The sequence below is a fragment of the Electrophorus electricus genome, chromosome 3, assembly GCF_013358815.1.
Source record: "Electrophorus electricus isolate fEleEle1 chromosome 3, fEleEle1.pri, whole genome shotgun sequence".
Taxonomy (NCBI): Eukaryota; Metazoa; Chordata; class Actinopteri; order Gymnotiformes; family Gymnotidae; genus Electrophorus; species Electrophorus electricus.
Window position 1 is genome coordinate 29,810,001 of NC_049537.1, and position 17,500 is coordinate 29,827,500.

The 17,500-nt window shown below is 45.2% G+C and overlaps 1 protein-coding gene, 1 long non-coding RNA gene and 1 other non-coding gene across 4 annotated transcripts in view; 1 reads left to right on the forward strand and 2 right to left on the reverse strand.

The window, feature by feature from the left end:
• Positions 1 to 10,365: 10,365 nt before the first annotated feature.
• Positions 10,366 to 12,721, reverse strand: LOC118241074. The gene is made up of 4 exons (XR_004775841.1): positions 12,312 to 12,721; positions 12,000 to 12,069; positions 10,599 to 11,190; positions 10,366 to 10,380 (listed from the first exon to the last, which is right to left on the reverse strand). It is a non-coding gene; the product is annotated as an uncharacterized LOC118241074 (long non-coding RNA).
• On the reverse strand, positions 12,148 to 12,266 carry LOC113585254. The gene has a single exon (XR_003411488.2). It is a non-coding gene; the product is annotated as a small nucleolar RNA SNORA26 (small nucleolar RNA).
• A 93-nt stretch (positions 12,722 to 12,814) lies between the features above and the next one.
• usp46 (ubiquitin specific peptidase 46) overlaps positions 12,815 to 17,500 on the forward strand; it is a 15,992-nt gene continuing 11,306 nt past the window's right edge. For both annotated transcript variants that reach the window (XM_035524662.1, XM_035524663.1), the window contains exon 1: positions 12,815 to 13,391. In XM_035524662.1, coding sequence (XP_035380555.1) covers positions 13,356 to 13,391 — 36 coding nt within the window. In that variant the 5' untranslated portion in view covers positions 12,815 to 13,355. The remainder of the gene's footprint in view (positions 13,392 to 17,500) is intronic.

Sequence of the window (17,500 nt, forward strand, 5' to 3'; positions counted from 1 at the left end):
GTACTCTGACTGTCACCTGTACTGTGTGTGGGGGGATGTGGCCAGTAAATGAACACACACAAATGGTTTTCAGCATGGGTAAGACTCAACAGTGCACTCACATACATGCACTACACAAACATGTACTCACATACAGCCACTACACATACACGTACTACACATACATGCACTACACAAACATGTACTCACATACATGAACTACACATACATGCATTACACATACATGTACTACTTATGCATGCACTACACAAACATGTACTCACATACATGTACTACACATACACGCACTCACATACATGAACTACACATACATGCACTCACATACATGAACTACACATACATGTACTCACATACAGCCACTACACATACACGTACTACATACATGCATTACACATACATGTATTCACATACACACACTACACATACATGTACTACACATACATGCATTACACATACATGTACTACTCATACATGCACTACACAAACATGTACTCACATACATGTACTACACATACACGCACTCACATACATGAACTACACATACATGCACTCACATACATGAACTACACATACATGTACTCACATACAGCCACTACATATACACGTACTACACATACATGCATTACACATACATGTATTCACATACACACTACACATACATGTACTACACATACATGCATTACACATACATGTACTACTCATACATGCACTACACATACAAGCACTCACATACATGTACTACACATACATGTACTTATACATGCATTACACATACACGCATTCACATACATGTACTACACATACAGCGCATCACACAATCACATAAATAAATATTCTGAAACACATCAACTTAATTCACACATCATATATACATGGACACACACATCATACTAACACGCATGAAGACACACATGACATCATACTAACATGCATGAACATTCAAACATGTGACATATCAACACGCATGAACACACAAACACGTGAAATCATACTAACATGTATGAACACACAAACGCATGACATCATGCTTACACGCATGAACACACAAACACACATGACATCTGTTTAGCTTAATGATGATTCCCTGCAAGGATGTCATGAAATCATTCACAGATATTTTAAGAGAGAGTGAGCTAATTAGCAGGAGTTGTTTGATTTGTCCTGGGGTGATTTGTGTGTCCTGTACATTCTCTCTCGGCCTGCGTGTCCCGTATGAGTGTTCCACCCCTCCCTGGCAATTTACGTCTAAGGCTTATCTGGATGTCCAAGGCTACTCTCTGACGCTGTGTGTGTGTGTGTGTGTGTGTGTGTGTGTGTGAGTCCGTGCACATGGTTATGTATGTCAGCGGAAGTCCTCACAGTGTGGGTGAGTAATTTAAACCCAGTCTAAACCCTCAGCTCTCAGAACACAGTGGAACAGACTCTCAGAATCTGTCTGTGTGTGTAAAGCTTTACGGAAGTATTCCTCCATCAGCCTTCTGTGTCATCCGTCTCTACTGTTCGAGTTTGCTGGTGTCACGTGCTTGTGTTGTGTTTCGGCTGCGTCCGCCAGGCGTCCTACGAGAGATCACACTTCACACGGTAACAACGAAAGCCCCCACCATCAGCAACGCAGTGAGGGTTCCTCGGAAGTTCTAACGCATTAGAGCATGGATCTGGAGTCTCTTCTGAAGGGAACATCTCAGTCTGCTGCCTCCTGAAACCGTGTGAGGACGTAAAGGTGTCCTTCTGCTGACGCACTCACGCCAGTTAACATTCATGATGTTAGATTAGCTCTTTGATCTCCTTTGAGATTAGTTTTCTGCTGACACCCCAAGGCCAAGTTTTGAGATGGAAATAGGCTGATAATGTCATGCATTGCTAGTCTGAACAAGGGGAACATGGAAAATGCAGTCCGTACACTGTCTGCTTGGGTGTCTGGAGAAAGCCAGTGGTGTTAATTCCGAGGAATCCTGTAGCCTTGCTGCTTTCTTCTGTTGCCGAGGGGATTGTGTTGTGTGGTCACTGGTTATTTTAAAGCGTTGCACGGCAAACGCAGATGAGAGGGCCAAGTGGATGGAAACTATAATGAGGCACATATAAGATTCACGGGCAGGGAGGGAAAAGATTCCAACCACTTCCACGCTAGCGATTGTGGGTAAGCGCGGCCTGGGCCGTCCAGTCGTTCTAGCCGTGAGGACTCTTCACCACAGGCCGTTCAGCAGATGCCAGAAAGGACATTCTTTGCCATCAGCTTCTTGGAGATCTCCTGCAAGCTCACGTTCAGACACATCGGTCAGGGAGCTCTGTTTGGAGACGTGAGTGGTGACCAGGGGCTCCGGAGAATTCACGTCACGACAGTGTCACATTGCCCCGCGGGCTCCTCACGATGAGACGCGTGTTAACGGCGAATAGATTCCTGCCTTTGCCCTCTCGCATGCCACCAGGGGAAAAAAATCAACTGGCAGTAAAAAAACGGAAACGGACGTTGCGGAAATGATGCGAATCGCAGGTACCATAAACCCAGCAGACCACACCAGCCCTGCCCAGGCTGGCGCTGGGGGGCAGATGCCATAGCGATATGTGGACAAGCAGAGTGATGTCCCAAGTTTAAAGGAAGGAAGACTGTGGACCCCAGTAAGTACTGTAACAGCTGTGTTTGTGCTTTCTTCAAATACCAGTTTAGATCTTTCTCTAGTTACATAGACTGCAAAACCACAGTCACCTCACAATCAGGCCATTTACTTTTCAAAGAAACCCTCAGCGGGTCACAACATCATATGCCCTTAAAAATACCCCAAAAATATTGACATTTTGGTGCACCGGCTTGCCATCAGACATGCAACGAATTTAAAACCCATAACATTAAACACGGCCTGATCAGTACTTTGAAAGTTCCAATCCCATTTGCAATAAGCAATGCAAATTGAATCCCAAACAAACTCTTTTTACGGCCGTCTCTGCCCTCGTGGTCCCGCAGGTCCTGCCCTGACTGCTGGCGAGACTCTGAAGGGCTCTGAGCAGCTCTACCTGCCATGAATGGAAGATATGAAAATAAATGTATAAAATACCAGTTTAACTACAGTGCTGGACAGAATGGAAACCTGTAGACCAAGACTCATCCTGTATGGGAAATGGAGGCAGAGCACAGCTTTGATGAAGGAGTACTCGACACTGTGCACCAGACCGACTACCGAGAGTGTTTACATGTTACTTTACAATGTTCTCCAAACAAGGGGCTGAAGGATACAGCCAGTACAGTGAAACTGAGGTGGTGTGTAGGTTGTATAAACAGTCCTAGAGTAATGCAGAGGACCCAGAGGTCAAGTCTGGAGTAGTGAAAGACGGGAGAGGAGTGTATGGCCGGAGGAGAGGGGAGGAGGAGTGTATGGCCGGAGGAGAGGGGAGGAGGAGTGTATGGCCGGAGGAGAGGGGAGGAGGAGTGTATGACCGGAGGAGAGGGGAGGAGGAGTTCACAAATGCACACACACAGTTCTTCTCCAGCTCCCAGAAGCCCCAGCCGGTACCTTGATCTCGGCTCCCTCTCCTCACTCAGTCTCACTCTCAGTCTCACTCTCGGTCTCACTCTCGGTCTCACTCTCCTCACGCTCTCTCACTCAGCATGTGGGGGTTAGAAAGGGCAAGTGCAGCGTCGTTCCTGGTGGGTTTTTCCCTGCTCAAGCTGAAAGTGAAAATTCCTTCTTGGGAATTTGGGAACACTCAAACCTCAAGTTATTGTAAGCAGACGTCTTCAGCTATTTCAGACACTCAGAGCACTTAAGATTCTCAGAGTATCACTGTGTTCAAGTGGTGCAGCTCAGTGAAGGCAGACTGCAGCATTCTGATTCTAGACGTGAATGCTTTCATCACGTCTGTCTGTCTGTCTGTCTGTCTGTCCGTCCAGCATCTGTATGTGGTTAATGCCTGAATCATGAGACACAGAGTCTAAAGACAGTTTACACATGAGCTCATGACTGTTCAACTCCACATAGCCCTACACACACACACACACACACACACTGTGGCCACCTTATGCAGCAGTTACATCAGTTGACACATACTGCTTTTATTTCTAGGTTACATGTACACCAGCTCATTTCTTTTTATAATTCTCACACACACATTTCTCTCTCTTTTTCTCTCTCTCTCTCTCATTCTCACCCTCTCTCATCCTTTTTTCTCTTCTTTTTTTCTCTTCATTTAAATCCAATAGCCTGCGGTTGTGTATTTCTGTGACTGAAAATGCACACAGACTTCAATGTGTGTGCGGCGCACCCTGTTGCCGCCCCGCCCCCACGCATCGCCTCGCCCCTACCCCACCCCCGTCCTTGCTCCGCCCGCTCAGACGCTTGCGTGCGGGAGAGCCCTGACCTGAATGCCCCGAGCACCTCACCAGATGGCCCTTTCTTTATTTAGCATGAGGAAGCAGGTTCAGCACCTAGCCTCCTTAATACCAGCATGGCCAAGAATACACCCCCTCACACACACTCAGGGCAGTGTTTATAGTGTCAGGACACACACACACACACACACACTCAGGGCACTGTTTATAGTGTCAGGACACACACACACACACACACACACACACACACACACACTCAGGGCAGTGTTTATAGTGCCAGGAGGACATGCAGGGATGGATTCCAGATGTCTCGTTGGAACACTCTGTCCCGTCACTCTGTCCTGTCACTCTGTCCCGTGGCAGCTGTGATCCACTAATCCATTTACACGTTCACGTTACACTATTGCTCTTAATGTATCTGTGTTTACACGTTACACTATTGCTCTTAATGTATCTTTACACGTTACACTATTGCTCTTAATGTATGTGTTCACACTTTACACTATTGCTCTTAATGTATCTGTGTTTACACGTTACACTATTGCTCTTAATGTATCTGTGTTTATACGTTACACTATTGCTCTTAATGTATCTGTTTACACATTACACTATTGCTCTTAATGTATCTGTTTACACGTTACACTATTGCTCTTAATGTATCTGTGTTTACATGTTACACTATTGCTCTTAATGTATCTGTGTTCACACTTTACACTATTGCTCTTAATGTATCTGTTTACACGTTACACTATTGCTCTTAATGTATGTGTTCACACGTTACACTATTGCTCTTAATGTATCTGTGTTTACACGTTACACTATTGCTCTTAATGTATTTGTGTTCACACTTTACACTATTGCTCTTAATGTATCTGTTTACACGTTACACTATTGCTCTTAATGTATGTGTTCACACGTTACACTATTGCTCTTAATGTATCTGTTTACACGTTACACTATTGCTCTAAATGTATCTGTGTTTACACGTTACACTATTGCTCTTAATGTATCTGTTTACACGTTACACTATTGCTCTTAATGTATCTGTGTTTACACGTTACACTATTGCTCTTAATGTATGTGTTCACACTTTACACTATTGCTCTTAATGTATCTGTTTACACGTTACACTATTGCTCTTAATGTATCTGTTTACACGTTACACTATTGCTCTTAATGTATCTGTGTTTACATGTTACACTATTGCTCTCAATGTATCTGTGTTCACACTTTACACTATTGCTCTTAATGTATCTGTGTTTACACGTTACACTATTGCTCTTAATGTATCTGTTTACACATTACACTATTGCTCTTAATGTGTCTCTGTTCACACGGTATCTGTTCACACGGTATCAGACGGTATCTGCGGGAGGGTCCTCAAAGCCTGCGCAGATCAGCTAGCCCCGGTATTCACTGACATCTTCAATCTCTCCCTGATGCTCGGTATTGTCCCGTCCAGCGTCAAGCGGTCCACCATCGTCCCCGTCCCGAAGAAACCTCGACCCTCCGACCTCAATGACTACCGCCCTGTCGCCCTCACATCAGTCGTGATGAAGTGCTTTGAAAAGCTAGTCAGAGACTTCATCACATCTTCACTGCCAGCCTCCATGGAGCCACTGCAGTTTGCATACCGCCACAACCGCTCCACTGACGATGCGATTGCACATCTGCTCCACACTACACTGACTCACCTGGACGAAGGGAGGGGAAATTATGTTAAAATGCTATTTGTCGACTACAGTTCAGCATTTAACACTATCATTCCCTCCCTACTCACTACTAAGTTGGGAGATCTAGGACTGCATACATCCCTCTGCGACTGGATCTCCAACTTCCTAACAGACAGACCACAATCAGTACGGGTGGGCAACTGCCTCATCCACCCTCACCCTCAGCACTGGAGCTCCTCAGGGTTGTGTCTTAAGCCCCCTGCTCTACTCACTGTACACCTACGACTGCACAGCCACTTCCAGCTCCACCATCATTGTCAAGTTTGCTGACGACACCGTTGTCGTGGGTCTGATCTCGGACAACGACGAGAGGGCCTACCTGGAGGAGATTAAACACCTGGAAAACTGGTGCCAGGAAAATAATCTCCTCCTAAACGTCAGTAAGACAAAGGAGATGATCGTGGATTGCAGCAAGAAGCAGGAGCGGCACTACCAACCTGTGAGGATCAGTGGAACCACGGTGGAGAGAGTAGATAGTGTCAGGTACCTTGGTGTTCACATCTCGCAGGACCTGTCCTGGTCCCGCCATACCAGCTCCCTGGCAAAGAAGGCTCGTCAGCGTCTTTACCACCTCAGACGCCTAAGGGACTTCAGACTGCCCTCCAAGGTACTGCGGAACTTCTACACCTGCACTATCAAGAGCATCCTCACGGGGAACATCACAGTCTGGTTTGGGAATAGCACCAAGCAGGACAGACAAGCACTCCAAAGGGTAGTGCGTTCAGCAGAGCGCATCACTCACTCGGAACTTCCTGACCTGCAGACCACCTACTACAAGCGGTGCCAGACCAAGGCCAGGAAAATTGTGAAGGACCCCACCCATCCCAACAATAGACTCTTCTCTCTGTTGAGGTCAGGGAGGCGCTTCCGCTCCCTGAAGACCAAGACAGAGAGGCTGAAGAGGAGCTTCTTCCCACAGGCCATTCGGGCCCTGAGTCAGGGAAACTGATAAACTGTGGGGACCACCACCACCACCATGTAACATGACTGTATCTCTGTACATCTGTATATATAGATTTAGATTTATACTCAATTACCCTGTTACACAACAACTGTAGATATGGTATTATACAAAATGGATCTGTACATTCTGTAGATTGTGTACATATATACCCAACCATATACATTGTACATTGTGTATATAATCATAATATACATATATTGTACATACATTGTTAATATATTTTGTACATACATAGAATATATATATTTATCTGCATATATATATATTTTTTCTCTATGCACCCCTGTTTCTCTTCCTCAGTTTGGACAGAGCACTCTCCACCATTTCACTGCGAGTTATATTGTGTATGACTATGTATGTGACGAATAAACCCAACTTGAACTTGAACTTGAACTTTACACTATTGCTCTTAAGGTATTTGTGTTCACACTTTACACTATTGCTCTTAAGGTATTTGTGTTCACACTTTACACTATTGCTCTTAAGGTATTTGTGTTTACACGCTACACTCTTGCTCTTAATGTATCTGTGTTCACACGTTACACTATTGCTCTTAATGTATCCGTTTACATTACACTATTGCTCTTAATGTAGCTGTTTACGTTACACTATTGCTCTTAATGTAGCTGTTTACATTACACTATTGCTCTTAATGTAGCTGTTTACGTTACACTATTGCTCTTAATGTGTCTGTGTTTACACGTTACACTATTGCTCTTAATGTGTCTCTGTTCACACTTTACACTATTGCTCTTAATGTATCACTTTACCCTAGTGTTCTTTACTATTCTTGTGGTTATGTTTAATTCCTCCTTTGACCTCCTGCACTCACTGCACCGCTGCAGTGTTTTGAGCGGAGAAACTGGTCACGCTAAGTCCTCCAGCTCACGTGTGAGCTCACGTGTAGGGGAAACCCTACCACACATGGTGTAGTTCACGTAACGAAAACGTCTAAGTGTACGTGTAAGAGCCTTTGTTCACATGAATGTGTGTGTACCTTTCACTTTTAAACGGGGGATATTATGGGTTTTTTGGCTTCTCTTTAAATGATGTATTAAATACACACCTGATACCTTTTACCTGAGCTTCTGTTCTCCTGCTTCTTCTCTCTCACACCTGTGTGTCACCTCCTCCTCTCTCTTCATCATTCTCTCTCTCCTGTCCGCTGTAGCATGTCTCCTTTCCAAAATATCTGTGTGACAACACTGGCAAAACCAAAGAGGGGAACTGCGTTTTCTCCAGGACGCAAAACACGGGAGATCTGTCCCATTCATCACCCAAGTTCAGTCCGCACATGAGCTCAAAGTTAACTCTCAAGATCAGCACCCTGTACAGGCAGCAGGAGTGATCCTGGACTCTCCTTCACCTCCCTGTGTCCCCTCTTCTGCTCTGCGCCTCCTTCACCTCCCTGTGTCCCCTCTTCTGCTCAATACTGTACTGGAATCATACCAAACCCTAGGCTGATGGACTGCTCCACCCCACGGTGATGGCTAGCTACCAGTGGGTGCTGGATGGTCTTTTGAAATTATACAGCCCTCTGCTGCTAAAATAAAAGAACATAAACAATAATGTACACAGTTCCAACTCCGAGGTTCTGTTCTAGTGAAGGTCCTGCATGGGGGGGGCTATCCTGACCCCTTGGTGCCTTCCTCTGCCTTACATAACTGTTCCCTCCCAACCCAGAAAGCCTTTCATTTTATTACAGGCTATTAATCAGTCCAGAGCGGAAAGCTTGTTGTAGCAGGGGGCTTGCAAAAAACTGCGGTCTGTAACCCTGCCTGGGGAGCAAACGTGGCCATGCACGTGCATTGGGAGTAAGGAGAGAAGGTGCATGGCTTTAGTGGGGCTGCGCTCGCACGGGCCAGGTGGACGGCGTACAAACAAACACAGTCACGTTAAGGATGCGAGCGCCAACAGATTCATGGAGGCTGTAAAGTCCGTTTTTATTACATCTGTAGAAGGAACGCTCGAACTAATAAGAGCAGTAACATTCAAGTTTGGCAGTGCTGTATATCGAACACCTGGAAATAAAGTCCCTCAAAATATTTGCATCAGACAAGACGCTTCCTCTGCTTGCATCTCGGAGGCGATGTGTGTTTGGGATTCGTCTGGAACAGTGTCGGTCACTTCTCAGGTCACTGGAACAGAAAGTGTGCCCTGTACAGCGGCTTGACCCCGATTACCCCACAGATCACATTTCTCCTTCTCCATCTTCTAAGGAATCCACTTTAAGAGCCACCCTTTCTACAATGTTTTGTGGTATCAGTAAAGCCATCTGTATGGGGGGTCGCTGGGCCATGGAGGTATGCAGTAGTGTGTGTGTGTTCTAGACAGAGCATTCCCTTGAGTGGAAAGAACCGGTTCTTTTCCAGACAAAAAGGAAAATAATAATCCATAGCTCATCCCGTTTCCCTGTTAACCTATGGAAGGTCAGTCTTCCCAGACACACTTCAAAGGTGTTGCACGTGTGTGTGTAAAAACTATGAGAGCTGATGCATTTGAAAGAACACATGGACATAGTAGCGAGAAGTACCTATGCAATACGCATCCTTCAGAGGGACGGAGGCTATTTACAGACCTTACCTGCACGCATATGTGCTTACTGATGTTATCTTTAAAATAAAAATTCAAATAAAACGCAGTCAGTATTCAAAACCTCTTGTAATCAAGACTTTTATGTAAGAAGTTCATTAATAATTTCTGACATTGACAGTGTTCCTTTTTAGAGTGCAAAACTAGAACTTTTAAGATTTTCTCCTTCAAATCGTTTGCTGTAAAGGTTTTCTTCACTTAGAAGTCATGTAAAAATTAAGTGTTATACTCTGCATTTTCTCAATGGGGCCTTTTATCAAAGATTTGTGAATTCAAACTCATGTCCTTGACATGCACTACAAACTAAGTTTTGGGCTTCAGCATGTGGGGTCCTGCTAAAGGAAAAACCCTAGTTGTGTAATGTCACACTTCTATATATCAACAGGAACAGAGACTTCAAAAACACCCTGAAGTAGAGCACTGTGCAATAGCAGCTCAACTGGAACTGAATGTCCCAGTAGGTGTATGTTCAGTTAAACCAATGGACAACTTCAACCAACCAGCCACATCTACCAGTGTCCAGCAGTCCTAGTCAGTGTGTTTAGCAGCCTTGTTGATCTGTTAATCTTGGAACAACTGTGCTAATCACATGCTTGCTAATAAAGCACATGACTGCATCTGCTGTAGAAAGCTCTCTCACACACACACACCTGGACTGTGCATGGTCCAAATTGTTGGTTGGGTGCTGTGTATTAAACATTAATAACCTAGCTCTTCTTTTGGTTGGGTGTTGAGTAGCAAATGATGTCCCCATTTCATGACGCCCATCTCTAAAAACAGACCAAAAGCACATTAGTGATCAGCTGTGTCTTCTCTTTGTGGTCAATGAGAGCAGCCAGTGGATGAGCTGAGCTGAGCAGAGAAACAGACGGTTTTACCTACTGCAACCCCGTGAGCTTGGGATTCGTACAAACACGTAAAGCCTTTGTAGAATAAAAATACACCCACACGCAAATATCCACACTAATTATTTTAACAACCTACGTACCGTATTAACTAGTTTGTGGGTTTGCGTTTGTCTGCAGATTCCAGCCAATAAGGATTAAGCTCTGGTGTCCTCAAGCTCTCAGCTCACACAGCCAAATGATGAGCAACCGAACGCCATCTCTGAAACCCGCAGCCATCTCTCTCAAGACGACAGCACGACACGGACGCGGTCAAAAACAACCCTAACCGGGCTGCATCGAGCCGGGCTGGACAGAGCATTCTGCGCAAGTCTTGTGCCATTTCCTCAGGCATCTTTAGAAGATTGAAATATTCAAACATACAGCCAAAGTTACTAACATAGTTTATTAAGCAGACATTAACAAACATAAGTAAAGATTAGTTTCATTTCAAGCACAGCCTGATCACAGAGACTATAAACCCTGAGATGAGACCCTAGAGCTGCAGGCCGAGATACGCTACTGATTCAGGGGTCTTCACTCACTGGCCGGCCTCTTCTCTTAGCGAACATCCATGAATGTGTCTCATTTTCTACAGTGGTAGAAAGATAAGCAGTAAAGTTATAGAAAAGCTCCAGCCTGGACCCCAGCGCCTCCGTCCACGCTGAGCAGCTCGTCAGTTCCCAGGAGCAGCACCTGCAGAAATCAGGAGACACACAACCATGCGTTAGCTAGATGCTGCAGTCAACGTACATGGGCGACTGCTGGTTCAATCGCAATGCGTTTGGTTTCTGATCTTCACCAGCTAGACTCATGTCATGATGGGCTCAAGTCTGGGGGTGATGTCCCTTGCGCAGGGTCCAGGCCTGTGAAAAAGCCCCCTGACCCAAGTTTTAGCAAGGTGTTGGGTGTACCCCACATTTACGGCCACTAGAGATACATGCAACCTCCAGTGGGCAAAGCACAGAGGGGGAAGCCGACTCAGTGTACGGTCACATGACCGGCACAGAGCCCTTCAGGGCAAAAATCCTTCCAAACATGATGCCCAACACTGACCTCAAATTTCCTCCTTTGTTCCAAGGAACAGCTATTTAAAACCACCCATCAACCAATGAACAATAGTGCAGGTCCGGGAACACGGGATCCCTGTAGAACACCCACCGCAGTATTTTAGTCACTATAAAGAGCCCTGGTCCTAGCACTGTGGCCATGTCTACGTACATCTTGAAAAATCTCTGCCCTTACACTGCCACCAGGATTAAAGCTTACAAAAAAACAAGAGTTGTATGAGATAATGAATTCCACCAAAGGACAGGTGAATGTTAATTAGCTAACGTTAGCCAACGTTGATCCATGGGTTGATGGTTCCAGGGTGACTGCAGTGAGCCTTCTAGGGCAGTAGTGACGAGGCATCAATACTTCACTCATGGCTAATCTAATCAAAACCCTCATTACCCATCTGCTGTGTTGAATAAATCCTGCCCTGTGGAGGCAGGTTTGCTCACCCGGGTGCTTCCGACGCCATGGGTCTACGTGACTGGTCAGGTGCTCTCCGCCGTCCACTGTCCCTGGCACCTGGACACAAACAGACACGTGGCTCACACGTGCTGAGTGGTCCCAGCACAATGGGGAAATCCGCAAGAGAACAAAAAGATTTGTTTCTCCCGACAGGATCCGAAGCAAGGAATGTTCAGCCTTTACTCCAGGTTTTTGAGAGAATTCCTCTACCCCCGTGTTGGTCATTTAGGACACAAATCGTCTTAAATGGGCAAGAAAGGGGTCAGTGTCTAGTCGGGCGGCTAACTCGCATGACTCACCCGGTTTGGTGCGAGGCTCTCCGTGCCAACAGGTCACGTTTTCACTTCTCCGGCCTCAACAGGGCGGTCACGTCTGCCGTTAAACACCGTCCAGACGGAGCCGATTAAAACATGCGCCCTTCCGACCACGGCCAGGACACGAGGCCGGTTAGAGAACGCTGGCTTAGCTTATCTTAGCTAAAGCTAATGACCGCGCGCCACCGCCAGCCTGGCTCGCGGGCCATCAGCATCAGCATGTCCATGTCGGTTAAAGCTCCCAACGCGAGCTCGGTACACTCTGCCTGTTCTAGTTATACATGAATATACACGGACGCACATAAACACGGAGCTCCTCCTGCCAGCTAACGTAGCCGGAGCCTCCCGACATCCCGCGTGCTCGGCGTGCGCTCCTTCTCCGCCGCGCGCCGCGAGCGAAAGAACGTGGTCGAGCGTTCTCCGAGGAAAGGCGCACGAGCGCGACAGCGCTGCATGACGGGATTTTTAAAGGCACAGCTGCAGGGCCCCAAAAAAGTGCGTACAATCTAACATACGTTTCACATAATGCCATATAATAACTAGAAATCTTTGTTTGTTTTTGTTGAAATACCAACAATTATTTTTCTCTGATTCTACACATTTTTTGCTTATATATTTGAGACAGGTTGCATGTTTTCTTGTTGTTGCTTTCCCTTTAAAATGTACAATAAATAAACAAACAGGGTTTTTTTTGCCTCATTGACCCCTGGAGGAGCAGGGCTGCTGGCTCTCACTAGTGCAGCGGGCTGGCAGTGAAACGAAGCCTGTATCGTTTCACGGGGAGTCGAAGTAGTGCCTCGTTAAACCGGGTGGAGCACGAGCTGTCCGTCGCCAGCTGGTTCGTTTCCCGAGACAAGACAGCGATGTTTACTGCATGCGCGCCTGCCGAGTCGTTTGTAGCAAACCCAGCGGATTAAGGCCGTCTGAGGTGTTGGGGTATCGGTGTCCGAGCTAGGGCTCTCCGCGCCAGGGTCCATGCTGTCCCGAACCCTGTCCGGTAACGACAGCGCGGGCTGCCCTGTGAGCTAAATGACGGTCAGAAACATCGCCTCCATCTGTAACATGGTAAGTACTGACGCGAGCTCCATCACTCTTCAGAGGGGCTTGGAGATTGGTGCGTGCATTCGGTAACACCACTTACGCTAAATACGGAGCATGTGTGTTCATTAGACCTGAATGATGCAGTAGCCAGTGTAAATGTGTTAGTGTTAGTGTTAAATGATGCAGTAGCCAGTGTAAATGTGTTAGTGTTAAATGATGCAGTAGCCAGTGTAAATGTGTTAGTGTTAGTGTTAAATGATGCAGTAGCCAGTGTAAATGTGTTAGTGTTAGTGTAAAATGATGCAGTAGCCAGTGTAAATGTGTTAGTGTTAAATGATGCAGTAGCCAGTGTAAATGTGTTAGTGTTAGTGTTAAATGATGCAGTAGCCAGTGTAAATGTGTTAGTGTTAGTGTTAAATGATGCAGTAGCCAGTGTAAATGTGTTAGTGTTAAATGATACAGTAGCCAGTGTAAATGTGTTAGTGTTAAATGATACAGTAGCCAGTGTAAATGTGTTAGTGTTAGTGTTAAATGATGCAGTAGCCAGTGTAAATGTGTTAGTGTTAAATGATACAGTAGCCAGTGTAAATGTGTTAGTGTAAAATGATGCAGTAGCCAGTGTAAATGTGTTAGTGTTAAATGATGCAGTAGCCAGTGTAAATGTGTTCGTGTTAGTGTTAAATGATACAGTAGCCAGTGTAAATGTGTTAGTGTTAGTGTTAAATGATGCAGTAGCCAGTGTAAATGTCTTCGTGTTAGTGTTAAATGATGCAGTAGCCAGTGTAAATGTGTTAGTGTTAAATGATGCAGTAGCCAGTGTAAATGTGTTCGTGTTAGTGTTAAATGATGCAGTAGCCAGTGTAAATGTGTTAGTGTTAGTGTTAAATGATACAGTAGCCAGTGTAAATGTGTTAGTGTTAGTGTTAAATGATGCAGTAGCCAGTGTAAATGTGTTAGTGTTAGTGTTAAATGATGCAGTAGCCAGTGTAAATGTGTTCATGTTAGTGTTAAATGATGCAGTAGCCAGTGTAAATGTGTTCGTGTTAGTGTTAAATGATGCATTAGCCAGTGTAAATGTGTTAGCGTTAAATGATGCAGTAGCCAGTGCAAATGTGTAGGTTAGTGTTAATTGATGCAGTAGCCAGTGTAAATGTGGTAGCTGTCCTGCCTGCGTCACTACCTTAGCTTAGCTTAGCCAGTGCATCCTCTGCTCCACCAGCTAGCTGTGTTTAAGATACACTATCTGGGCATGCATTACTTCACTAAAATTCAACTAAATCCGAGATGTGCAGTAATTCAGAAGCATGTTTTCATGGCAGTTTGGTCGTCTTCCACTATAGTCATTATTTCTATATTATTTCATGGCCTGTGATGATAACTCGGTTACAGGGGCCTCGGGTGCTGTGTTGTGCATCTCGAGTCAAAGGTCAAGCAAAGTAACCAGCAAGCGAAACTCCTCCAAACCCGTCCTCTACAGTTTGCCACGACATCGAACTGCTGTGAAGCTAGTTTGGTTCTTTTTGCAAAAGCCATGAGCTTTTATCCCGGCTGTTTCTACGGATGTGGAGACTCTTGATTAAGCACTGCTCTCTCAGAGTTCAGTACCAGCCTTAACCTAACACAGCTGGTTATGATTAGATACTCATGTGCTCCTCAATCCCTGATTTGGACTCTCAGGTATGCCGGCTCCAACTAAACTCTAGGACGGCAGATTTCTTGGAGAAGTATCTTGAGTATTTCTGGTGTAGTGGAATACGTTTCTTCATTTAAGTGTGTTGAGTTTTTCTTTATTTTCATTTGTTTGTACACATTCCCATATGGTTCCTCTTAATTGGTGCTGTACCTTTGCAACACTGCCTTTAATTGAATAAATCAGTGTAATGTGATTGTACAAATGCGTTGACTTTGTGCAGCCCAGAGATTAAGTTTGGGGTCAGTGTGTTTCAGCTCTGCAGTTTGGTATGGAATAAGAGGGTTATAAGGTCCCCACACAGACAGGAATAAGGTTGGTGCACATGAGATCTCAAGTATGATCTAGATTGAATAGGTGAATAGGATGTGATGTGTAATTCCAGTTGATCATCGGTACCACTAATGTCTTATGCAGGCCAGACTCTGTCGTGTTGTTATGCCATTCATGTAACCAGTCGGAGACACGGCTACTTTTAGTGGTGCAAACTGGTGACATGTCCGGCGTGAAGTACACGTGCTTTTCCCTGTACATTTATGAGTGTTGTACACCTCAGTTTCAGGCCCGGCTAGTTAAAGACAGAAATGAACGTCCTTTTGCTCCTTTAAGACAGAACAGCCTGTAATAATGCAGGCAAAAGTCTCCATTCTCGCTTCTTTCACTTTCATTCCGAAGTCTTCGGGTTTCTCCAGCATCGGAGGCCTTTGAGCGTCGCCACTCCTGACACCGAAGGCGGAGTTCTCTAATCCCTCGGTCGCACAATGCAATACTTGTATATGAGTGAATGGCCACTTAGCATCTGTGAAGGTTGAAATGGGAACCTTGCTGGATTCATATTCCCTGGGCGGGAAGAAACGCGTTCTCAGGTCATTACTGTCACGCATCGCACAGTGCAGCTTTGTGGCACCGGTCACCCATCGGCATTTACGTCCCTCTTACTGGGCAGCGACTCTGATGTCTGATTCAGAACAGAGTGGTCATGCTGAGTCCAATGGTGGACGTGTATCGTAGATGACTGGGACGATTGTTACGATGCGATTTCAGCTGTTCAGGCTGTGTTTCCGGGGATATCCCTGGGATGTTCTTATGCCTAAGAGAACGGTCGGGGCTTGTAAATGAACAATGCTTTTCGGATTCAGACAGTACATTATACGTTCCCTAAATGTGATCATGAGCGTACACAAAACGGGAAATCGCATTACCTAAGGCGCTTAATCCCTGACTGGCATGTTTGTACTTTATGGTGCTGTGAAGTAAATGTTCTCTGTAATCCTGTTTGCAGTGAGTCTGCACCTGAAATAGTGAGCTAGATTAGAAATGTGCTCTGCAGGCATTACGATGCCACAGATGAAAAATGGATAGATGGCTAAATAGAGTAATTGATTGATTGATGGATTGAACAATTGATCTGCTAAATTCTCAAAAGGCACGACTTGAGGCACGACTTTGCTTAACACGCATGTACCAAAGGTGTGCTATTAAATGTGTTGTTTACATGTAACTATAGAACTTGTTTGCAAACATCACTCACTTACAAACTGGAAGAAAAAGACCAATCTGGTCACATTTCAAAGTCCATGTGACGTCGTGTGATGTTGGAGGGCGTGGCTTCCTTATCTGGTCATCACAGATATTTAGTTTCAAGTACCAGGTATGAATGCACCTTTTCTGCCCACTGCTTAGAATATGCACATGTACATCTTGACCAGAGCCATTTTCATATGTTCCCCAGTACGTGTGCATGCTGGGAACCAGTCCAACCATTTGGCGTTTCTGCCTGTTTGCTGCTTTGTTGCTGGAGAGCGCTGCCCAGGAGACCGTGTCATGCATTATTAAATGTGTACATCAGTCACCTCGTCTTTCCTGTGACCGTTGCTGTGTCCGAAGTGCTGTAGTCTTAGGTGTCGTGTGTACCCTGGAGCGGCGTGATGACCACCTGAAGGCCTCAGAAACACTGACCCCTGATCGTCGCGTCTGCCTGAAATATTCTGGCTTCTCCTCAGCTGTTTCTGAATTGACTTTTAAGACTTTAGAGAACATTTTTTAAATAGGTCATTCTTTTTGTTTTTGTCCAGCACACTTTTTAAGGTTAGTCTAGTTCTAGGGTGCTGGGGGGCAGTTCTTGGGTATGTCTGACAACCTTATTAATTTATTTATGTTTATTTATTTGTTTATTTGCAGTGTAGCCTGTGAAGGTCTGAGTGCATTTCTAAAGATTTTATGAATGTCAGAGACACAAAAGGAAGTGTACGTACCTTGAACGGGAGGACAAAAAATGTTTCTTTAGTTCTTTACTCAGAGAGTACCCTGTACCCATAAAACCCATGATGTCTGCTTCTTAAGCGCAAATACTTCTCTTATAAGGTCACGAGTAATGGTGTATGTTTCTTCATGGGACTTGACTGTTGTGGCCTAGCCGTGGGCGTCTACCTGATGTGAGATC